Source organism: Macaca nemestrina, chromosome 3 (genome assembly GCF_043159975.1).
Source record: "Macaca nemestrina isolate mMacNem1 chromosome 3, mMacNem.hap1, whole genome shotgun sequence".
NCBI lineage: Eukaryota > Metazoa > Chordata > Mammalia > Primates > Cercopithecidae > Macaca > Macaca nemestrina.
Genome location: NC_092127.1, coordinates 51,197,360 through 51,223,706, shown reverse-complemented (window position 1 = coordinate 51,223,706; position 26,347 = coordinate 51,197,360). Strand labels below are relative to the sequence as shown.

General features: G+C 35.6%; 1 protein-coding gene across 12 annotated transcripts in view; it reads right to left on the bottom strand.

Moving 5' to 3' along the window:
* LOC105493253 (solute carrier family 7 member 11) overlaps positions 1–26,347 on the bottom strand; it is a 788,950-nt gene that overhangs the window by 77,338 nt on the left and 685,265 nt on the right. For all 12 annotated transcript variants that reach the window (XM_071093030.1, XM_071093026.1, XM_071093035.1 and 9 more), the window contains one exon: positions 16,875–16,984. In XM_071093030.1, the coding sequence (XP_070949131.1) occupies positions 16,875–16,921 (47 nt within the window). In that variant the 5' untranslated portion in view covers positions 16,922–16,984. The remainder of the gene's footprint in view (positions 1–16,874; positions 16,985–26,347) is intronic.

Genomic DNA, 26,347 nt, shown 5'->3' with positions numbered 1-26,347 from the left:
AAAAATAAATACGAAAAGAAAAGAAATCCTAGATATCATTTTTGGCTATAGTTACATGTGGTTTTGAATGCAGTGAGAAGAATTGAATGTTATCATTACCCTGAAGCTAGCTTTATACGCACCATTAAATATGCTTCTGAACCTTTGAACAAAAACCACAAACAAAAAGCCTGTGTGCGAGAGGTTGGCAGGGAACGAAGGGAGTCAAGTATGGTCAGGATGATCAAAGAAGGAAATAAGAAATTGCCATTAGGAAAGCAGCATCGAAAAGGTCAGACCATTTTCTGTTGTGTTGGCACCTGAGAAAATGACACCACCTCAATGCTTTGCCCTCCAAATAATTGAGGCAACATTTTCTCCTTTTTAAATGATCTATCTAAATTCTATCTAATTGGCTTTGGCTACACCAAGTTAAAGTTTTTATTTAATACTTTCTCTCACTTGTTACGTCTTTCAAAAAACAAAAATGGGTCATTTTCCTCATGCAATCTTGCTAAAACTCCTAAAGAAGGAAGCCAAATAGAGATTCTTTTCCTTCCAATTCTCTTCCTCCTCCTACATCTCCTTTCAACTCACACAATTTTCCTGATTAATGTACCTAAGGGGGAGTGGCTTTTGTTTCCCAATAAGAGAAACATATTAGCTCTGAAGACATATGAGGTAAAAGTAGGACGCTAAGAATCACAGGGAACAGCAACTTTCTTTCTCTAATTAACACAGTGTCACACTTTAATTTTGAATTTTGTTATAAATAACTGAACTAATAAGTTGAGCCAAAGACCCCACTCAGATAGGAAGCTGAATGAATTCTAAAGGACGATTATTCTTTCAATATTAAATAACATTTTCCTCCTCACAGTATTTTTTTTAAATTGTGAAGAAAAATGGCTGATGTTAGACTAAAAACCAAAAGGATTATACTTTCATGTAAGATAGAGGCCACCACTCACAATGTTTGCAAAGCTGCACATTGCCACTAAGGGCAGCAGTGTACCTCTTCTAAGCACCCCAAAATCTGTAGAAAATGCAGTTTATAAAGAAAATGTTGAATTTTCTTGAACTCTTAAAATCGCCATTTCTAAGCTTGTAAACTAAGAGTTTGGATGGTCCTCAAATACTTGTGTAACATAAAAATGTGTTCAAAGCAAATGAATACATATTCTTCATCCTGTATTAGGCCTTATTTTAAGCATAGCTGTCAAATTATGGGACCATCCTAGTGCAATTCGCAAAAACTTATTTACTGCTTACTGTGTACAAGAAATAGTCCTAGCTTCCTCACAGCATCTCATAATAGAAATAGACATAATGTATAGTGGTAGCTACCATTTTCTAGTAATAATTTCTGTCCCATGGTTATAAATATAGGTATATAATCTAGGCCTGGCCAAAAATAATCCATTGTTCTGGCTGCAGAGTACTGGAATATTACCTGAGCTTGGATATTTCTAAACAGAATTAGAATTAGCTTTTTTCATCTGTTGTTGAAGATTGTAAAGATGTGACCTGAGAACAACCCGGTGGCCATGTTCCTTGACGTGTTGCAAATATCCTCATGGAATAAGATTGAATATGCAGAAATTAGAGATATTCAGAAAGTCCGAGTACTATCATGCCCTATCTTAGTTCCTAAAGGACACAGATTGGCTCGGGATCCTGAAGATCTTCATTTGCTTCTGTAAGCTACCTAGTTTCCTTGCCAGGTATGCTACCTAATAACACATCAAAAGTCAATTGCACATGGATCATGGAGCTAAATTTGAACGGCGCATCATGAACGTTTCTAGAAATGGGTCACCCGATATAATAGTAATTAGTCACATGTGGTTATCAGCTCTTGAAATCTGACTAGAATTTGAAGTCTTAAAGAAAAATAACAAAAAAGTTATTAATAATTTGTATTATTTATATTAGTTTTGCCTATTTTATTTTTTATTATGGCTACTAAAAATTAAAATCATATCTGTGGTTCAAAGTTGTGGCTTACTTTATAATTCTAATGGACAGTGCTGATCTAGAGTAAAATGCAGAATATATTTCTAAACTTTGTGTAAGCAGGGATTTCTTTTTTTTTTTTTTTTTTTTTTTTTTTTTTTTTTTTTTTTTTTTTTTTTTTTTTGAGACGGAGTCTGGCTCTGTAGCCCAGGCTGGAGTGCAGTGGCCGGATCTCAGCTCACTGCAAGCTCCGCCTCCCGGGTTTACGCCATTCTCCGGCCTCAGCCTCCCGAGTAGCTGGGACTACAGGCGCTGCCACCTCGCCCGGCTATTTTTTGTATTTCTTAGTAGAGACGGGGTTTCACCGTGTTAGCCAGGATGGTCTCGATCTCCTGACCTCGTGATCCGCCCATCTCGGCCTCCCAAAGTGCTGGGATTACAGGCTTGAGCCACCGCGCCCGGCCAGGCAGGGATTTCTTAAAAGGGACTTACAAACCCTAATATAAAAAAGAGAAAAATATAGTGTAATATATTAAAATTAAGAATTTGAGTTTATCAAAATATACTATTTGATTATAAAAGTGAATCTTAAAATGGGACAAAATATTTCCGATTTGCAAAGCTCTCATATCCAGAATAAATAATAAGTTTGTATAAATCAATAGGAAAATGACAGACAACCCAATAAAAAATGGCCAAGAAATTTGAACAGATGTTCAATAAAATAGTCAATTCATTTGTGAAAATCTGCTCAACAGCGTTAGTTATTGGGGCAATTAAAACCAAAACCACAATAAGCCATCAATTCCCACTGAGAGTGGCTCACATGAGACAGACTAGCAATACCAGGAGTACTGACAGCATGGAGCAACCAGAATTCTTACACTGCTGCTGGCAGGACACAAATTGGTGCATCCATTATAGAAAGCTATTCGATGGTATCTTTTAAAGTTAAACAGACACATACCCTTTGAACAAAAAAAAACACTCCTGGGAATATGCCCAATAAAAATGCAGGGCATCTATATGTCAAAAAGCATGGATGAGAACATTCCTAGTACCTTTATTCATTTCAAAATCACCAAATGTCCATTAACAGTATAACAGATATATATATCATTGTATTTATTCAGTGAAATACTGCAATGCTATAAAAAAAGGACGACCAATGGTGATATAAAAAACAATATGGGTGATTCTCACATAATGTTAGAAGACAGAAGAAAAAAGCATATACTGCATGGTTCAATTTATATAAAGTTTAAAAACAGGTGAAATGATTCTACACTCTGAGAACTCTCTGGTTATCTTTGGAGATAAGATTTCTAGTGATTGCGAGGGGGAACCAAAACAGTTCTAGAGTCTTGGTATTGTACTATTTTATCACCTGGGTAGTAATTACCTGAATATTTTAACTTTCTGACAATTCACTGAGCTTTACATTTATTTTATTTTATTTTACTTTATTTTATTATTTTTTTTTGAAACGGAGTCTCACTCACTGTGTTGCCCAGGCTGGAGTACAGTGATATAATCTCGGCTCACTGCAACCTCTGCCTGCCAGGTTCAAGCGATTCTCCTTCCTCAGACTCCCGGGTAGCTGGGATTACAGGCATGGCCACCATGCCCAGCTAATTTTTGTATTTTTAGTAGAGACGAGATTTTGTCATGTTGGCCAGGCTCGTTTTGAACTCCCGACATCAACTGATCCACCGGCCACGGCCTCCCAAAGTGCTAGGATTACAGGCATGAGCCACTGCGCCTGGCCTACATTTATATTGTTATACCTCTCTGTATTTATGTCATAACTCAGTTATAAAAAAAAAAAAGCACAATAGTTGAAAATTTGTGATGTTCTTTCAGAAACAGATTGCTCAAGCAGACAAATAAGCAAAACTGTAGAAAATTTGGGGAGCATAATTGATCAACTCAATACAGTTACTTTATAGAGAATTTCCCATCCACCAAATATAAAATAAAAATTATTTTCAAGTATATATGAAACAAAAACTATTCGTATCAAAGACAAAAATGAAACCCCAGCAAATTCCAAAGAATCAACATTATGTAAACTACACACTCTTACTATAAGTAAGGAAGGAGACCACCCTTCATATCATCTTATGCCCAATTTGTGCCTCCAAAGAAAGAAGAAGTAAAAACTAAAAGGCAGAAATGAAATCCACAGGCAGACAGCCCGGCGCCGCACCCTGGGCCTGGTAGTTAAAGATCCACCCCTGGGCTAATCGGTTCTGTTATCTATAGATTACAGGCATTGTATAGAAATGCACTGTGAAAATCCCTATCTTGTTTTGTTCTAATCTAACTACTGGTGCATGCAGCCCCCAGTCACGTACCCCCTGCTTGCTCAATCAATCATGACCCTCTCACATGCATCCCGTTAGAGTTGTGAGCCCTTAAAAGGGACAGGAATTGCGGGGAGCTCCGCTCTTGAGACAGGAGTCTTGCCGATGCCCCTGGCCGAATAAACCCCTTCCTTCTTTAGCTCAGTGTCTGAGGAGTTTTGTCTGCCGCCCGTCCTGCTACATAAATATGCAACAAAATTAGAAATTAATAGTTATAAAACTAATAAAATAAATCTTATATGTCTGGAAATTAAAAATCATACTACCAGCTGGGTGCAGTGGCTCATGCCTATAATCCCAGTATGAGGCTGAAGCAGGAGAATCGCTTGAGCCTGGAAGGCAGAGGTTATAGTGAGCTGAAATTGTGACACAGGGAGACTCTGTCTCAAAAATAAAATAAAATAAAATAAAATAAATCATACTACCAACTTATCTTTAAATTAGAAAATGGCCCTGAGAAAAAATTCACAAAATACTTACAACTGAATAACAATGAAAACCTTGAGTTCAAATTCGTTAGAGTAGATTAAAGAAAACTTAAAGGAAAACTTAAAACTTCAAGATACATTCATCAGAAAATAAAAGAGAAAATGAGCTCAATATTCAACAGAAAAATTTAAGTAAAAAGAATATAGTCAAATAAGAAAAAAAGATAATTACGGAAATCAAAAAATTAAGAACAAAAGGGGAATAGAAAACATTCCCAATTGGAAAATCTAATTATTTAGAAAGAATAATAATTTAGATACAGGTTTGGCAAATGTAAGTAATAAAAAATTAGGAAATACATTAAATGTGAGTTTAAAAAAAGAGAAAATAGAGAGCTAAAGAGAATTTTTAAATAATAAAAAGAGTATAGTGATCTACTACATGGAAAATAATTTGACACTCAGAATAAAATGGATATATTTCTGGAAAATGAATCGATTCTGTTATGTCACTAGAAAAAACAGAAAAAGTGAATGGAAGGGCAACTACTTATGGTGCTAATCAAGGATATTCCTGGCTCAAAAAACAAAACCAAACAAAACTGGATTCTACTTGTTTTACAGGTAAGGTATACCAAATTTTTATGAAATAAATCATCTCCTCCTTAGAGAAATTATTTCAGAAAGTGAAAAAAGGAGGAAAAACTGCAGAACTCATTTTTGTGAGTTTAGTGTAGACATTGGCCAACTTCCTGTAAAAGGCCAAGCAGTAAATATTTTAGGCTTTAAGGCTACACATTGTCTCTGTCCATGTTCTGTGTATCTGTGTGTGTGTGTCTGTGTGTGTGTGTGTGTCTGTGTGTGTTACAGCCCTTTAAAAACATAAATTTTTTTCTTAGCTCCTGTGTAGTTTGCCAACTCTTTGTTTAGCACTATCTTAACTGCAAATAAGGTATTACAAAGTCAGTGCAATGGGCACTGACAGGAAGTTTTATAAATAAAGTTTTATTAGAACATAGCCATGCCCACTCATTTGTATATTGTCTATGGCTGCTTTCATACTACAACAGTAGAGTTGAGTAACTGCAAAAGATACTGAATGGCCAAATAAGAAATTTTTATAATTTGCCTCTTTACAGAAAAAGTTCGCTAACTCTGGCTTAAGAGAACATACAGGAATTGACTATTTCCACTTTGATGTTCTCTCTTACTAGCAACTCTCCTTGCATATTCAGTGCTTGCTATTCCTACAAGATAGGAGTTAAAACAAAAACATTGTAAGGCAAAAACTATTATGTATGGAGAGAGTCATTGTACAGATAAAACATCTTTTTGCATCTAAGAACACAGCACAAAATATGTGAAGCAGATACAATAAAATAACAAAGAAAATTTGATAAGCAAATGTTGGAAAATTCAACACACTTCTCTCAATATTAAATCAATAGGAAAAAATATCAATTGTAGGTGATAGTTGATGTTCTATGGAGATTTTCTCATAACACTTATCTTATTTCTGGGCATTTGTTCCTTAGCTTCTGTTTTTGCTTAAAAAGTCGTACCTGCGACTCTCCTGAGAGGATGGCGCTTAGATTGACGGAGCTATTTTTCCCATGGGACAGAGAGATGCCTGGGAGTTTACATCCCTTGTGGAATGTTAAGGGATGTTAACCAGTCACTCCTTGATTTGAGAAAATGACAGTCCAACACACTTGCCTTGAGTTGCGACAATCTCTGAAGTGTATTTTGCCCTCTAGAGTTATTTTCTCAATCTGCAGGATCAGGCCAGGACTTTACCCGAAATTTTACCTTTGTCTTTCTCTTCCGTGTTCTGCTTCCTGCACTCCCTCCACAGTAATCATAGAAGCATTTCCTTATTTTGTGGTATTTTTCTAGAGAACTCGAATCAAGACAGTTGATATGGAACGTAGTCTAGAGTGCAGACTCAAAAAAATCTGTAGTGTATTCACTCACCTGCCAAATGGCAGTAACGAGCCCAACTCAAGTGACCAGCAGCGTATGTATAGCTCCTGTCAGGCTGCTGTATTGCAGTTACTAAGACTTTCACCTGGGATGAACTGGGATAGGGTACGGTTGAATAGGGATGAACTGCTTTGTGCAACCTCTAGTATTTGGGAATATTACAGTACTCTTCTTAAAGTTAGAGATAAGACAAAGATATTGTCACCTCTATCATTTAGCATTTTCTACTGCTAGAATTAGACAAGAAAAAGCGTGAAGAACGAAAAAGAGAACACAAAAACTCATTATTTTATGATTAATTACCTGGAAAAAAATAAAACATTCAACAACAACAACAACAAAAATCTCTCCTACAATGAATTAAACTATTTTAAGGTAATGGTTACAAATAAATAAGTTTCCAAATCAGTACATTTTATATATACAAACAAGTTACATGACATAATGAAAGACATCATACCATTTACAACAGTAACAAAGAATTTAAAAGCTAAAAATAAAATTAACAAGACATTTGTAAATTGTATATTTTTTAAAAACAGCTTGACCAGATAGAAAGATATGTCATTTTTTTTTTTTTTTTTTTTGAGACGGAGTCTCCCTCTGCCGCCCAGGCTGGAGTGCAGTGGCGCAATCTCGGCTCACTGCAAGCTCCACTTCCCGGGTTCACGCCATTCTCCTGCCTCAGCCTCCTGAGTAGCTGGGACTACAGGAGCCGGCCACCATGCCCGGCTAATTTTTTGCATTTTTAGTAAAGACGGGGTTGCACTATGTTAGCCAGGATGGTCTCGATCTCCTGACCTCGTGATCCACCCGCCTCGGCCTCCCGAAGTGCTGGGATTACAGGTGTGAGCCACCGCGCCTGGCCTGTAAATTGTATATTTTTAAAAAACAGCTTGACCAGATAGAAAACTATGTCATGTTTTTAGATAGTAATACTAACAACTTATTTTTTAAGTTAATTTATAAATGGAACATAATACAAATAAAAATGCCAGGAACATTTTTAACTAGGAAAAGTAATTCTACAACTATATTAAAATGTTAACTTTTTATGACTAAAAACCAAAGATTGAGAAAACACAAGGTCATCAAAATATACTACGATTGTTCAGTAGTTAAAACCTGGTGGTGTAGGTACATTAAAAACAGAATCTAAAGACTAGAAATTGGCCCAAATAAATTTTGAATTTTACCAAATGATAAAAGTATCATCTCAAACCAGAGGGAAAAATATCAACTATTTAAAAATGATGTGGGACTTGGTTATACATCATGGACTACTACACAGCTGTATAAAAAAGAACAAAATCATGTTCTTTGCAGAAACATGGATGCAGCTGGAGGCCATTATCCTAAGCGAACTAATGCAGAAACAGAAAAGTAAATACCACATGTTCTCACTTATAAGTGGAAGCTAAACACTGAGTACATATAGACATAAAGATGGGAACGACAGGTACTGGGGACTACTTTAGTGGAGAGAGATGGAGGAGGTGGGGACTGAAAAACTACCCATTGGCTACTATCGGTGACGGTTACTACCTGGGTGATAGGATCATTAATACCCCAAACACCAGCATCATAATATACCTATAATTTACCCATGTAACAAACATGCACATGTGCCCCCGAATCTAAAATAAAAGCTAAAATTATTTTTTAATAAATGAAGTGGGAAACCCTAAACTGTTAGAAAAACATAAAGTTGAATTAATTGTTCATACCATACAACAGAAATAAAATCATAATAGATCAAAGGTATAAATGTAAAAATAAAGTCACAAAAGTCCTGTAATAAAACATGGTAGAAAGTCCTGTAAGAAAACATAGTAGAATTCCTTTAGAATCTAGACTGCAAAAGGTTTATCTAACTGATACAAACTCTAGAAGCCACGAACAAAAAAGAGATCATTTTAACAAGATAAATTATTGAAATCTTTCTGGCAAAAAGAAAAAATCATAAAGTCAAAACATAAAATCATAATGTCACAAAAATGTGATGTATTTAAAACCAAAGCCAAAGTTCTAGTCCTTTTAAATTTAACAAAGTTCATACAAATTGATAACAAAACAATGAGCAACCTAACTGAAAATGAGCAAAGGATATTAATAAATTCTTCACAGTAAAAAAAAATACATATTGCTTTTACACATATGCAAAGATGCTCAATCTTAATCATATTGAAATGCAATTTCAAAAATCAAGAATGTTCTCATTAACAAATAGAGTTGGTCAAAAGGAGAAGCTTTCTTGAAGCAGCATATTCTGGCCAAACTTGGAATAATTTGAGCACTAAGAAAGATAATGATTGCAATGAATTATTATACATTTTTTTTTAAATGATGAGTGTAGTTTTATTAGAAGAGAGAAGAGAGAAGGGAGAAAAGAAAAGGGATGTTCTTTTAAGAATCACAGCTAATAAATGTAAAAGGAATGAAAGAATTAGAAAATCAATGATTTTGCAATTCTATTCAATAATTGATTCAGACAAGCATCATAATGAGTGTGGAAACCACTGAGTGAAATCTTATTAAAATAGAAAATATTCACATACTTTTGAATTATTAATCCAAAGATCACTTATAATTTCACAGGAAAATGTACCTTTGTAAAAGGGAGATCTGGTTGTCACTGCCTTAATAAAATGACCAAACCTAACATCACCAATAATGCCAGTTAACATAACCAATATTGATAACACAATATACTTCATGTAAAATTCTTGCCAAAAATGCTTACCCTGAATCCAGTGATAAGAAAACAAAACAATCCAAAAAATCCAGAATATGATAAAATGTATGCCACAGTTGGCCTGGAATTTTCCTCTCTCTCTCTCTTTCTTTCTTTTTTCTTTCTTTCTTTCTGTTTGAGACAGAGTCTCACTGTCACCCAGACTGGCATGATCTCTGCTCACTTCAACCTCTGCCTCCCAAGTAGCTGGGATCACAGGAGCCCGGCACACTGCCCAACTAATTTTTGTATTTTTAGTAGAGATGGAGTTTTGCCATGTTGGTCAGGCTAGTCTCGAACTCCTGACCTCAGGTGATCTGCCTGCAGGCGTGAGCCTCTGTGCCCGGCCTGGTCTGGAATTTTCAAAAACTCAGTGTAATAAAAAATAAAAAGGGAGCGAGAGTGTTCTAGATTCAAAATAACTAAAGGGATGCAACAACCTAATGCAGTTTGTCAAACTTGATTGAACTCCAGGTTTTTACATATATGTGATATATTTTGGAAAATTGAAAAAATATGAATAAGAATTGTATTTTAAATTATATATGGAATTATTGTTAATTTTCTTAGATATGACAATAAAATTGTGATTGCATAGGAGAATATCATTATCTTTCAGAGATGCATGTAAAATATATATGGGTGTCATAGTGTATGTAATTTGTTGCCAGATGATTCAGCAAAAATATATGTAAAGATAAGTCAGATGCAGTAAACTATTACCATTGCATCAGAGTTTATGATAGCAAAAGTTTGGAAAAAAATCAATATCCATCAAAAGGGAATAGTTAAATAATTATCCAAATATACAATGAAATACTAATCAGCTTTAAAAATTTATTTAAATCTCACAATGTAGTGGTATAGGTAAATTTCTAAAATATAACATATCTGATATTAAGTAACAAAAGAAGGGCAATAATTGTGTGTGTGCGCATAAAGATAACTGTGTAAAATCTCTGCATAGAAATTGAGCAGATGGGGATAAAAGTAGGACAAATAGTTTTAGTTTATACTTCTTTTTAACACTGTTTTTAACCTTTGTGAATGAATACCGATTTTAATAACCACAAAAATGTAACAAACAATGAGGCAAGTGCCAAGAATGTAGAGAAAAGGTAGATAACATAACAGAAATAGATTTAAACATAATGATGAGAAATAACAAATGCGACAACTGTTTTTCTGAAAAGCTAATAAATTTAAGCATGCTTTTGGCAAGATGGCTCAAGATAAAGAGAGGCAGTCATGACTAAACCTTAAGAAAAAAATACAGGAAATAACTAGTAACAAAATACAAGTTTAAAAACCTTAATAAAGGGCCCAAATTTAGAACAATTTATTTTAAAAGTCAGATTAAAAGAGCAATTTTCTAGAAAAACCAATACTACCAAAATGACTCACAAATAAATAGAAAATTGGAATATATTTTTAAATAGTTAGAACTTAATCAACAGTTAAAAGCTACATTTAACAAAATAACCAACAAAAAGTAGACAGGTATTTTATAGGAGACATCCACAAACAGGTAAAGGACACATAATTCCTAACTTTTGCAAACTATTACCAAAGTAGTAAAAGCAGAAAAACTCCCAATTCTTTTCTATTACACTATTATAATTTTGGTATCAAATAATAGAAAAACACAGTAAAAACATGGAAAAAGGAAGTCCAGCCTTACCTAAAATATAAATGGATGCTAAAGTGTCAACAAAAATACTTAAAATATTGGCAAATAATATTTAATAATGTATTTAAAAATTCATAATAATCTAATATGATATCTTAGAATAGAAAGATAATTGAACAATAGAAAATAAGCATAGTCCTTTGTGTATTATTTATATGCAATTTTCTTGTATAAGTATAGAATTTACAATTCATATACTAGAATGTACCTAATATGGAATTTACAATTTTTGAAATCCTTTAATGTGCAATCATGTAACTAAAAGATGGTAAAATGATAAATTTAATATATTTTATGTATAGTATATTATTTTTATATATGCATATATAATAAGATGTATATTCACATATGCTATTAAACATTTTATTAGAAATTTATTAGAAATTGGCCAGGAGTGGTGGCTTATGCCTGTAATCTCTGCAGTTTGAGAGGCTGAGGTGGGCTAATCATCTGAGGTCGGGAGTTAAAGACCAGCCTGGCCAACATGGCAAAATCTCATCTCTACTAAAAATACAAAAATTAGCAGGGCATGGTGGCAGACTCTTGTAATCCCAGGAACTCAGGAGGCTGAGCCAGGAGAACTGCTTGAACATGGGAGGTGGAGGTTGCAGTGAGCCAAGATCCCGCCACTGCACTCCAGCCTGGGTGACAGAGCAAGACTCTGTCTCAAAAAAACCCAAAAAACAAAACAAAACAACAAAAAAAGAAATTTTAGCCAACAAAAACAGACAAGAAAGAAAATAAATAAAATGGCTAAGTATTGTAAAAAAAAGTATATAAAGAGTTTTTGTTATTCACTTTTTTTTTGTTATTCACACTTTAGTTTATTGTCTAAATAGAAAGTCAAAGAGACTCTACCAACAAATATATTTAAAATAATGAGGATGCCCTGTAAGGTTGCTGAATATCAGATCATTATACCAAAAAAATTATATTTCCAAAAGCAAAAAAAAAAAAAAAAAATCCTTTAAAAAGTATTAAAAGTTGAAAAATGTAGATTACCTAGAAATAAATGTAAACTTTATAAAATATTAAAATCTTCACTGAAGGATTTATAAGCAGACTTAAATTCATAGAGATATATGCCCTTTCCTGGATGACAAAACTCAATAGCTTGAGGACAGCAATCCTCATTAAATGAATTGACATGTGACAATAAAATATTTTTAAAATTTTTTATAAAACTAGATAAGTTCATACTCAAATATATATTTTAAGATGAAAAGCCAAGAATAATCAGTACAAATTAGAAAATAAAAACTAGTAAGAGGAGGAAAGAGTCAACTGGAAATCAAGACTTACTGCAAAAACACAGTAATTAAACTAGTGATCTCGGTACAGAAACAAATAAGTAGACCAATAGAACAGAATACAAAGCTTACTTTAAAAGGCTCAATTACATATGAAGCCAAAGGTGTACAACAGGCAGCATTACAAAACAGTGGAGACAGAATGGCCTACGTAATCCATGGTGTTAAAATAGTTGGCTTTCTGCATAGAAAAAGTTCAGATTAGATTCTTACCTCAAAATATACACAAAAATATTTTAAACAGATTAAAGACCTGAATATGAAAAGCTAATTTTTAAAATATTTTACAAGAACGTATAGGAGTAAACGCTATGTCATCAGAGCAGTTAAAAAATTTTAAACAAGACAAATATCTACATGGGTTGCTCCCTTCCTCACCTAACAAGTTCTCTGCTCTAATCAAAAGGGCTTGTTTTTGGCCATCAGAAATAAACTATGAACCTCCACACTTAATGCTTACCATTCACTATATCATAACCCTGTTTTACTTTTTTTTATATCAATTATTATCAATGCTGAGAAGGGAATAGGCACGTTGTCTATTGTGTTTGCTGCTCTACCCCTAGATCTAGTACCTGGCATGTAGTATTCTCTGAATAGAATATTTAAAGAATTGTGAAAATGAAAAAAGAAAATGAAACTATAAAGTATTTGTAAGTGTATGACATTAAATTAAAAATTTTCTGTACATTAAAATTACTATAAATATAGAAATAGTCCATATCCAAGAGACCATATTTGTTTTGCACCTAAGAGGAAGTTGTAAAGTCCAGAGTGTGTGTGTGTGTGTGTGTGTATGTGTGGAAATGTATAAGAAAAGCAAACAATTCAAGATACAAAGGACAAAGGATTTAATCAGATTATTCAAAGAAGAGACAATTTAATTGGCGGAACACATGAAAAAGTGACCTTAGGTATGATAGCAACAGGAGACAGATGAATTCCTAGGCAGACAGGAAAGGTTTCCTGATGAAAACTGACTTTCAAACCAAAGACAGCTTGAAGCCTGAGAACCTGAGCTGCCAGTTCTGGGTGGAGTCCACAACTGGAGTGAAAACTTCCCCCATGCCTTTTAGCCAATTGAATGCTGCTTTTCCCAGGCCTGCCCGTGGACCAATTAGCATGCGCTTCCCCATTCTGAGCCCATAAAAATTGTGGACTCATCATCACAGAGGGCTACCCACTTTGGGTCCCCTCTTGTTGTTGAGAGCTTTTCTGTCACTCAATAAAATTCTTCTCTGCCTTGCTCGCCCTCTGATGTCCACCATACCTCATTCCTCTTGGTCATGAGACAAGAACCCAGAACCCGTGGAAGAGTAGGTGTAAAAGGTGCTGTTTACACACACTCCTGCTAATCAAGCTACAGGAGTGAAAAAAACCGCTGGGCACCACACACCCCCGTTCATTGAGCTCCAGGCGTTGGGACCAAACGAGATGTGTGACATACCCACCTTCACCAAGTTGCAGGCAGCAGGAAGAAAGAGAGCCGTAACACTTCCTTGGGGCTCAGAACTCAGGACTCCCTGAGCAAAAGCTGTAACAACCCTTGGGATCCACGGTTGCTGGCATCTCTGAGTTTTGGGGTGCCACTGTCTCCCTCTTGTCCAGATGCCAGGGCCCAGTGGCCCTGACAAAACCTGGGCAGAGGTGCCACTGGCCGTGGAGAATTCCGGCTGGTGAAGCAGCATTAAAAAAATTGTGTGTCAGGTACACAACCACTTTGTTGACATTTGTCTATAATAAATATTGACTGGCACTGCTTGTGGAAATCAAGTAGTGTTTACTTACACAAAGCACAGAGAGAAGAAAGCAAGTGTAGTCAAGGTATACCACAGAGATCTTAGTTACATTCTTCAGCACTGATGGTGTTTCCCTTTCACCACTTGCGGACCATAACATACAAGAAAGCTGAGGCTTTCTGTTGCCGTGACATTATCTTTCTAGATCTGAAAGCAATCTACATCTAAGCAAATCTGGCATATGCCAGTGTCTCATCTGAGTCAGGTTTATCTCATTAATCTCAAAATTGTACAATCCACAATTCAATTACAAGTTATACGGCATTATACCTAGATATCAACATAGCTCCTCATCTGTTCCCTTGCACGTTCCCAGGCTAATATAGTCTCATCAAAGAAAACACTGGTGGAAAAAAACATATTCCTCTCAAACACATATGGAAGAGTTATCACAGTTGACTACATCCTATGACATTTAAGAAATCTCAAAATACTTCAGATAAGACCTATTATACAATTCATGTTCTTTGACTGCAACACAATTAAGTTAGAAGTTAGAAACAGGAAAATCAAAATCCCCATTAAAACTCATTGGTCTAAAAGTAAAATAAATGGTAAGAAATGTTACAATTCTTAGAGGTGAATAACAATAATAATAGTATATCTAAATGTGTGAGGAATACCTTAGGCCACATTGAGAGGGGGATTTACAGCCTTTACTGCTCCCATTAGAAAAGAAGAAAGACTAAAAATTAAAGAGTAACTATCCAACATAAAAGATTAAGAGCAAGCAATAGGCCCAAAGAAAGTTAAGTAAAGAAGATAATTAAGATAACAAAATAGGTGAAGATAAAATAGAAAAATTCAACAAATTCTAGCTATTTTAAGAGTAGGGGAAATAAAAGCAAACTTCTGGTAATACTGATGAATAAAAAGATAGAGACAGAAAATGCAAATATAATATTATGAATGACAAAGGAGACAGTACTAATGATACAACTGAAATTATAAAGAGAACTAGCAAATATTATCAATAACTTTGTTCAAATTAGATTGAAAACATAGGTGAAATGAACATATTTCTGTTAAATGTTAACCTGAGAAAACTAACTTGTGAAAACATAGAACATCTGAATGGCACTATCAAAGAAATTGAAGTGTTGCTAAAATCTTACACAGAATTAATACAAGATCTGGATGAGTTTACAGGCGATCTTACAAAACATTTCAAAGACCAGTATAGTAGAAATTTGTATACCCCAAACCCACCAATTCTACTCATAGCAATTTAACTAAGCAAAAACTTTATCCATGCGCACCAAGAGATGTTGACAAGAATAATCAAAAAGCAAAAAATTACAAACATCCCAAATTGTCTTTGACTGGAGAATGTTAAATGAATTGTGTTTTATTCACACAATGGAGCATGAAAAAGAAGAAACTACAACTGCATGCAAAAACGTGGGAAAATCTTAACATAATAAAACCCCCAAAGCAATTCAATATGATACTCTCTTTATAAAGTTTAGCAACAAGCAAATGCAAACCCCACACATACACACACACACACACACACACACAAATTCCTAAAAGGCAAACTAAACTTTAGGACTGAGCGATGGAAAGGGAGAGGGGTTTGAGAGGTCATGGGTGTCCATGGCATTGTTTATAAACAAACAGATAAGTAAAAATGTGGCCATGCCTGGACTAATAATGTTGTGTCATGAACCTAGGAATGTAATGAATGTCATTCCTCATGCCAGAGGTCTTACAGAAAAGAAAAAGAAGTAATTATATCTTCTGTTCTTATCGTAACAAATCTTAACCAACTACTTTACACGGGGAAAGAAAAGTTAAGGTTTCACCTGTCTTCAGTTGACAAAAATATTTAGGATGATTAACATCCACATGTTGGTGAGGATATGGGGAAAGGAAACCTAAATATTGACCTTCAAATGTAAATTTATACAATGACTTTAGGGAGCAATTTAGAAATATCTAGAATACTTAGAATATTATCTATTATCTAGATATTTAGAATATCTAAAGTCGCACTTGCCTTATGAGTTAGGAATTACACTTCCATATATCTACGTTAAATAAATTTCTTTACAAGTGCTCAATGGAGACAAGCACAAGGATCCTTCATTGCAGTATTGTTTATCACAGCAAAAATGCAGAAACATCACAGAGAAATGAACAAACTGTGATATATTCCTACTGGTAAACTGTATGTACTAAATTTGCATGTATTAACAACTTAAAACCATCAAGTTAAGTGAGAAAAGCAAACTGCAGTCAGATACACAGGGTGTGATACTATTTAAGTAAAGTTTAAAAGTACACAATACAATTTTGCATATTGTTTATGAATTCATTCAATACTTAGTAAAAGAACATTAGGTTATTACCAATTCCTGAATAGCGAGTAGTTTACCTATGAGGCAAGAGAAGGGAGGGTTCCAGCGATAAAGCTTTGCTGGGATATTTAATGTATTATTTCTTTAAAGTAAAAATAAGCTGTGAACTCAAGAAACATGGCAAAATAGCATCTGTTAAACCTAAATCGCGCATCGTGTGTTACATTATTTTCTTTTTTTCTGTAGGTTTTAATTATTTCATCAATAAAATTGAATTGAATTAAATTCTATTGAATTATGCAACAAAATAGTATGCCATCTCAAACTACCTTAAATGCCAGAGAACACCATCAGTTCCACAGCACAAGAGAATCATCGGAATCCTTGGAATGGTCTGATGTGTCCAGTCTTGCCCGTAATTATTTCACTCAGCTAAAGCCTAAATTCCAACATGAAAAAGGAAAGAGATTTTGGGAAGAGTACTTAGCCTTCTGTAATATAAATTTTTATCAGTTATCAGAGAATGCTGAAAGTGCTCTTTTCTAACAGATAGTTGAGGTTATAGTAAACCTAGACAAACTAAAATCATTCACAAATAAGCAATTTCAAAACACCTTAAATAAAGTCAATTAAAATATTTAATTTTTGTAGTATGTCTCTTTTAAAGAAATGTGTAAACACCAGAGAAAATATATAGAAGCAAAGTAATAAAATTGTAAATACTTGTATAAATGTAGGTCATATGAACATCTGAAATACCATAATTATGACGCTGTTTCCATTTCAAAAATTCAACCTATCAAAAAAATGTGGTCCTTGATTTCAGTCATGATACTGAGTCATCAAAATGTAACCACAAGCAAGTCTCCACTTGGATTTCCACTCCCTGTTCTTTTAAGAAGCAGGAAATCATAATCTCTGAAAAGGACACACCCGTCATCACTAATGACAGCCTATCTACAGTGTAATTTACGTCAACATTCACTTGAATAATTTGTTAGAGGCCTTGTACTTCACACTTTGCAGTGGGGAAAGTGATTATTAAAGGAATTTGCCACAGGAAATAGTTCAAATAAAACAAAAATGTTATTGAAGTTGGGGAGGGGGCAAGAATCTTAGTCCATAACACAAACAAATCCATGCATTTTAATCTATTAAACAAGTAATAAGCAATTAGTTCAAATCTAGTTAAATTCAATTATGAGTTATATGAAAATCTCAACATGAAATTCAGGGCCAGAATTCACTAAAACAATGTCTATTACAATGACTAACTCACCATAAGTTGTCACAAAGAACGCTAAATAAATTCTAAAGTTTTAAAAAATGCAAAATAATTTTCCTAAAATCAGATTGTTTTAAAAATCTGTTTATGTTAATAAATATTTGACTTAATTTTAGTAAGCAAATGCTCCTTACACTTGAACATCCTTAGGAGGCATATAAATGATATACAAAGTTGCATATAAATGATATACAAAGTCACATATACCTGATTGACAATTAGCCCTTAGGTGAGAATGTTCACTTTGGATAAGCTGGGTCAGTTCATTGACCTCTTTAGTTTAAGTGTCTCCCCTCTGCATCTGTCATTTTATTCCTTCTTTAGGCAAACATTTCATGACTACCATGCTCCAGGCATTATACTAGGTGGGGATATATAGAGGTTAATAATACTAATAAGAGTATGTAAGTGCCTATCACTGTATAAGCAATTTACAGTCCCTGACATCATAAAATTTACAATGTAGTAGAGAAGACACAACTAATAAACTGATTTCAATTGTAATAAGAGCCAACAAGAAGATCTATAGGAGTCTAAATAACAGGGAAATGGTCTGAAAGGCAGGGTTGGTGTCCTTGAGAAAGGATAAGAACACTACCAGTTTCCACCAATTGCTTATTATTTTGCCTCAGTTGCCCCATACAGCTTTTCTCTGAAAACCAATGCTGTATTTCTAAAAACTTTATTAAGCCCTTTCCTCATTCTTACCCACTTTTCTCCCACATCTGACGAGCTCTTCACTAAGAAGCCTACACTTGCCCTCCATATTTAGGTAAATATACTTCATCCCACTGAAGATTCGGAGACTCATATGAACACTCATTCACAATTAATTTCCTGCATGATGTTAGTAAAACCAAAGAGAATGCAGGTGTTGCTGATTAAAAGCTGCCTTTCTCCAAAATTGTTATATACCATTTCTACTGCAATCTGTTCTCTTTCATTGCCAGGAAGACAATGAGAGCAGGACGGAAGAAAAGAAGGGAGGAATAAAAGAAGGTATATTAGTCTGTTTTCACACTGCTATATATAACTACCTGAGACTGGGTAATTGATGCAGGAAAGAGGCTTCATTGACTTACAGTGCTGCAATCTTAACAGGAAGCATGACGGGGAGACCTCAGGAAACTTATAATCATGGCAGAAGGCGAAGGGGAAGCAAGGACCTTCTTCACATGGTGACAGAAGAGAGAGAGTGCAAAGGGGGAATGTACCACACACTTTTCAACCATCAGATCTCATGAGAAGTCACTCACTCTTGTGAGAACAGCATGGGAAAAATCCATCCCCATGATCCAATCACCTCTCACCAGGCCCCTCCTCCAATTCAACATGAGATTTGGGTGAGGACATAAATCCAAACCATTTTAGAAGGGAAATAGAAAATGAAGAAAAGAAGAGAGTTTAAAAAGGAAGGGAGGAGGAAAGAGGGGCAGTAGCAGAAAGTTCATGCTGTCCACATGAAGAGAACTTTGCCACATCTTTTTCCCGTCTTCCTTTTCCTTTTTTCTTCCTCTTCTCTTCTTTACCTCCCTCCTCCTGTTTCTTCTTATCTCCTTTGTCTAACAATACACATAAATGCACAATTTAAAACTGATATCATGGGATATCCTCTGAACTCTTTTCTAAATGCAGTTTATATTGTAATGCAAAAATCAGCTCCTGGATGCAATAAGCACTCCACAGTATTGAAGACATTTTAAATAAAGCTGTCAAATCTCACTTCTCATATTTGCTACAGATTTAGAGTGAGAAGTGGTGGCACTTAAATTTCTGCCAGCCACCATTGGCACTGAAATGTTACTTTTGCTGAAGTTTATATCACTACTCTGCCTTTGCTTCTTGCTTATGCCTTTGATTTTCCTCACCTCTTCACCCACTGTACACCGCCTCCAATCATTTCACACCCTCAAATAGCAACTACTCGGAGTTGTATATTTATCTATGACTAGCAGACTAGTGTGAAGTTTTGGTGCAAAGTGATTGGAGAAGGGTTGTTCCCATATTATAGTAACATAGGCAACAACTTGGAATTAAGAATTAGTTATGTCTGATTTTGAAGCTTCTTAGCCATTTCTGACATTGGAGACTTCACTTTTCTTTAATATAGAATGTCAACCATTGCCTAAGTTTCTAGATCTGCAGTTCCCCACCTACTTTCATCTTCTTTATTGTTCTCAGGCTGCCTAGAGAAGCTCAAAATGCTTCTCACGTGACCATTCACAGTAATATGTTTCCCTTTGCCTCACTTCTTACCCAGCCTATTCCTATGCTGAAAGACATTCATTGTTCAACCAAACGGATGGTCTACCATGGTGCTGGTCTCAAGAAACATATTCATTTCACCTAAGAGGAATTCCTTCTCAGTTCTTAAATTAACAGGTTATTTTTTTCTTCTTTCTTACAATTTGAAAGCAGAGTTGTAAAAGAAAAGTAAACATTAAAAAAAAAGCACAAGCAAACAGAACAAAGTCTACAAGGAAGAGTACTGAAAGGTAAAATATGCTGGAATAAATGGTTTAAAAGTCCTGACTAGTGACTTCCAGTAACAGTGCTTTGTTGAAACTGTCATAATGGAATTCTCTCCAGCAAATAGCACAGTGCAACTTTCATTCAGTTTGTATGTGCATGTATGTGTGTGTATCCATCAGTTTCCAGAATTGTAGTAAAAAATCTAAGTATATGGTGTAATGCAATGTGAGGATGAAAGAAAAAGAATGTTAAGACTTTGGCTAAGTGGTAAAATCCATTAGCAGAAACCTCAAAAATGCAAGCATAATTATGACCCCTGAAAGTCAAATCAATTGTGCATGTCTGTGTGGGGAGTCAGGGTGAGGAGGAGTGGGGCTGAGTTGAATGAAATGGGAAAAATGAAAGTGATTGGTGAAAATGAGAAACTCTAAAGCAGCCACTCAAATGACAAAGTACATCAATATGGTACATTTGTTCTGTCTTTTTCTAAAACTTTGAACTGATCATTCTGCCAAATAAATGAACAAACTGAAACTTAGCCGTCTGTCCCATCCAGCCCTACAATAACTAAATGCACAACAGCTTGTGAAAGAACCAAAAAGGAAAGCCAGGCTGGAGCTAGCCAACAACATATATCATGTGGTAGGAAAGTGTCAATGAATATGGAACCAACATTTTTTTTTTTTTTTAAAAAGAAATGAAAAGAAAAAAAAGACTTGACAGTTGTTCATGAGAAGGCTGAGAAGGAGGGGGAAGATGATAAGTAAAGCTGACTCAGAGAGCACATGGTACAGTTTTGAAGTACAGCAGGTAGTTATGCAATGCTTGGTGATTACACCCTCAAATACAGCACGACAGGCAAGAACTTAATTTTTCAAACCTCCATGTTAAAAGCAAGTTTTGAATCTGGCAATGAGGCCTTTTCCTTCCACTAGTGTCAAGTCAGAGTGCAGCCATTTCAGTTGAATGCCCAGCTACAACATTCAGTGCATTTATCATAGCTAGTTATTTGGCCACATTTTTGTGACTTATATTTCTTGATAAGAATAGTAGTAAATTGGACAAGTTTTTGCTTTGAAGTCTTCATATTCAACAGTGGAATAAGGGTTCATCTTGTACCTATTAGTATCACATATCTTTTCCTAGAAAACTGAGACAACACTGGTTTGCATTTTAAAAACTAATATAAATGTAAGGGGTACAAGTACAGTTTTGTTATATGGATATATTATATATGGTGAAGTCTGGGCTTTTAGTGTTGACTGTCACCTGAATAGTGTACATTGCATCCCTAATTTCTTATCCCTCACCCCCTTTCCCTTCCCTGCCTTTCCAAGTCTCCAATATCTATTATTCCACACTCTATGTCCCTGTGTACACATTATTTAGCCCCCACCTATATGTAAGAACATGCAGTATTTGACTTTCTGTTTCTGAGTTGTTTCACTTAAGGTAATGAATGGCCTCCAGTTAAGAAAAGGAAAGAAGGAAGGTGTATTAGCCAGTGTTCACACTACTATAAAGAACTGCCCGAGAGGGAGTAATTTATAAAGAAAAGAGATTTAATTGACTCACAGTTCCACATGACTGGGGAGGCCTCAGGAGACTTACAATCACGGCAGAAGGTATCTCTTCACAGGGTGGTGGGAGAAGAAGAAGCAAACAAGAAAGGAGCTGCCGAACACTCATAAAACCATCAGAACGGCATGGGGCAACCTGCCCCATGATCCGCCCTCCCCCCACCAGGTCTCTCCCTCAACACCTAGGGATTACAATGCAAGATGAGATTTGCATGGGGACACAAAGCCTAACCAGATCAGAAGGTAAGGAGACAGAGAAGGAAGGAAGGGAGGAGAAATAAGATATATAGGTAGGGAAGGAGCAATAGAAAAGAGCCATTAAAAAAATAGATGTGCATGGCTGAGTGTTTTATGGTCATTTTAACCGAGAGTATGCTATGGTCTGAAGTATATATCCTCCTAAAATCCATACGTTGAAAGACTAATCACTATGTGATGGTATTAAGAGGTGGGGCTTAGAGAGGTGAATAAATCATGAGGGCTCAATGGGATTTGTGTTCTTATAAAAGAGGCCCGAGGGAGCTGCCTTGCCCTTTCCACCATGTGAGGACACAGCAAGAAGGTGCCATCTATGAAGGAGGAAATGTGCTCTCGCCAGACACCAAAAATGCCTGCAACTTGATCTTGGACTTTTCAGCCTCCGGAACTGTGAAAAATAAATTTCTGCTGTTTATAAGCTACTCAGTCTATGATATTTTGTTGTAGCAGCCCAAATGGACTAAGATAGAGTGCCATGAGAAAAACATCCAATTACAATAACTCATGTTTCTATGACACATTTTCAAATATGAGAGAGAAAGAAATTGGAGCCAACCATTTTATGGATTTGACAAAACCAAAACATTTTTCCTGTTTTAAAAGATAACATACAGGCAATCTGTGTCATGCAAAGTCTTACAAAGAGAAAATTTTCAGTGGCACACTTAAAATGGAAAATTAGGAAAAATTTGTTGTTAGTATCATTTGATCATCCTTCCCTCCTCCTTTTTTAGCTGAATATTTTTGTTCTTTCTTGCACTGTTCCACTTCCCCAATTGTATCCAATTTTCATTAAAGTGCCCCATAACACAAAATAATTCCTTCTTCACTGATAACTTATTTTTCTTTACTTATAAAAATTAAAAAAAAGCAATTTTTGTTGGAGAACTTCATGCAAAGTGTGAATGGTTGCTATAAGCCTTAACCTCAAAGAAATACTTTCTAATTAAAATCAATTAGAGGTATATGTAGGATGGTTTTTTGTTTGTTTGGGTTTGCTAATTGTTTGTTTTGGCATGGAAGCCTTCAAAGTATACCTTGCTCATTCTGATAGAGTAGCCTTTTATTTCATGTGTTTTTAGAATAATTATATAACTATTCAGTAGACTTTCTAGTAAGTTGGGGACCTTTGGTTAAAAACTGACAACTTATCCTTTTGTTTGTAGCCTTGTGGCATCTTCTTGACTCCTCCCCTTATTTCCAGATTCACTATCATGGGAGGGTTTATTTCTCTCAAGTCCTACACCAGGGTGATGATGAGAGCAGGTAGTGAATGATCAACCTCATTCAGTGAGCAGCTCTGATTAGAAAGCTTTCTTACCCTTTCTCCAGTGGTCAGATCCTCAGATACCCCTGCTCACCCACATGCCCAGCCTGTTACTACTGTTCCAAGCCCACCACATGCTAGCCTAGTCTATGCTAATAAGTTTCTGTCTCAGTTTCTCTCCACATTCTCTTCTGGGGCTAGAGCCCTACCATCACTGCATCTCTTTTGTGAGACCTGGACCCTTCATCACCCTCAGGAACCAGGGTCCCGTAAACATTCTGCTCTACCACCTTGAGTCACTCACACACACTCAGCCCAGGTCTTCTTATCTGTAACATAGAGCTAACACATCTTTATAAGGCTCTGAGAAATACATAACATAAAGAACCTAAATTACTCAGCCCAGTGCCTGACTGTAAAAGCTGAGTAAAATAGCTTTGACTATTTTTGCAAAAAGAGACAACAGAAGCCTAGGCCAGGCGCGGCGGTTCATGCCTGTAATTCCAGCACTTTGGGAGGCGGAGGCGGGCGGATCACGAGGTCAAGAGATCAAGATCATCCTGGCTAACACGGTGAAATTCTGTCTCTACTAAAAATATAAAAAATTAGCTGGGCATGGTGGCGGGCGCCTGTAGTCCCAGCTACTCAGGAGGCTGAGGCAGGAGGATGGCGTGAACCTGGGAGGCGGAGCTTGTAGTGAACCGAGATCACACCACTGCCATCCAGCTTGGGCGACAGAGTGAGACTCCACCTCAAAAAAAAAAAAAAAAAAAAAAGTGTGGATCTCCTATTTCTCTGCCTTTCTGATCTTCTGCCTCTCTCTTAAAAGGATGCTTACGACTACATTGAGCCCACCCAGATAATCCAGGATAATCTCTTAATTTCAATGTTCTTAATTTGACGACATCTGTAAAGTTGTTTTTGCAATTTGTATGGCAAAGGTAACATGCTCACAGGTTTCAGGGATCAGGATTTGGACATCTTTAGGGTGGTATTACTGAGTCTATAATAAGCTAAGATGAGCCTCTCTATATGAAATGCGAGTGAGATGTGTCTTCTACTTACTTAAAGCTGTGGTTTGTTGCTAAGTGCATATCTCCACTAACATTTTAAACTAGTTTTTTAGGGCTCTTGAAGAATGTTTAGTTTTCAAAACAATCACTGCACTTTGAACTTTAACCGTATCAGTGGAACCTGAGCAGAAGACATTTCAAAGAAGGTTTATATTTAAAGCAAATATCTATTCACTCTAATCTACTTTAAAATCTGCTGTTTTCCCAGAGAGACTTAGTCAGGATTCCAAATCATAAATCAAAATGAAAAAAGGAATATAGTGTACATTTAAAAATCATATTTACCATTCATCTATACCAACTAAATACTGTCAAAATATACAGAGCCTACATTTATGAATCAGTGTTTTAAATACTCTACCATAGCTGATAATTCATTTGCTAATCTAAGTAGTATTTGATATGATTTACAGAAAACTGGTGACCATCAGTCCCTGCTACAAAATACAGTATGTGGATCTGTGAAGATATTTTCGTTCACTCATGGTCATTAATACAAAAGGCAGTGTATTTGATTAAACACTAATAATTAAACTACATAGTGGAAAGAACTGAATTTTTAAAAATCTATATACACACATAGGTATAAAATATTTAGATCTCATTTAATGTCCTGTGGGGGAAGACATATTAGAGTCTGAACTCTAGAACCAGATCTTCTCAATGTGATTCACTAGCTCTGTGATCTTAGAAAAGTTCCTTAACTCTGTAAACTCTTCTTCCTACCCATAAGATAAGGATAATATATGTACCATATGTCATATTATTGGAGGAAGTTAATGAGATTATATAATATTAAATCTCTACAAGATGGATCTATACTTGGTGTATAGTAAAATTTGAATAAATATATGTTACTATTCTTACCATTTATTCTACCATTTCACATGTTAAGATTTTAAAGAAACCGTCTTCCTAATCTCCTTTACAGATCACTGAGAACTTGCAACACAGAAGCCAGAGTGAATGTTGCTCTAAAGTAAGTCTTATCAGGTCTCTCCTCTGGCTTACCAACTCAGGCTAAATGAAAGCAGAAGTCCTTACAATGCCTGCAAGGTCCCTCAGTTCTTTGATAGCAGCTGCTCCCCCACTCCCCACAGTGCCTTTCGTACTGTTTTTGAGGGAATGCCATCTTTCTTCCTGCCTAAATGCATTTACACTTGTTCTTCTTTCTGTTTGGAATATTTTAGTCCCAGAAATCTGCTGGCTTCCTACCTCTTTCAAATCATGAACATTGAGGCCTTCCCTGACCATGTGGGATAAAATAACCCTTTGCTCCTCACAACATTCTCAATTACTTTCTGGTTGATTTTTCTCCAGAGCACTTATTCCTTTTCTGTCATATGTTATAAATTACCTGTTTTTCTTATCTGTTGCCTACGTTTCCCATGCATTTACAAACTCTAAGAAATCAGAAAATTTTGTCTCCTTTGTTCATTACTGCATCCCCTTTGCCTAGAATGATGCCAGGGAGATATAAGATATTCTGGTGCCTTTGTTTAAATTGATGCTTTTATTTTCTTTCAAATGAGGGAGAGCCAGACCAGGGCCCCTCATTCACTGTAAACCTCTTCTACCATCCTTTGAACAGTATGCTCCCCTTTACTGTTCTCCATTGTCAGGACCAGGTTGTTGATGGGGCTTCCTGTCGAATAATTTTTACACATCCCTGGCTCATTTACTTTACCCCTCATGTTTCATGTGGCAAGAGCAAGTATGACTGGAATATATGATATAATGGGAACAGCTCCAAACTCCTTATTGCCATTTGATAAAATTTCCGCCCTCTTTTTTTTTTTTTTTTTTTTTTTTTTGAGACGGAGTCTTGCTCTGTCGCCCGGGTGGAGTGCGGTGGCCGGATCTCAGC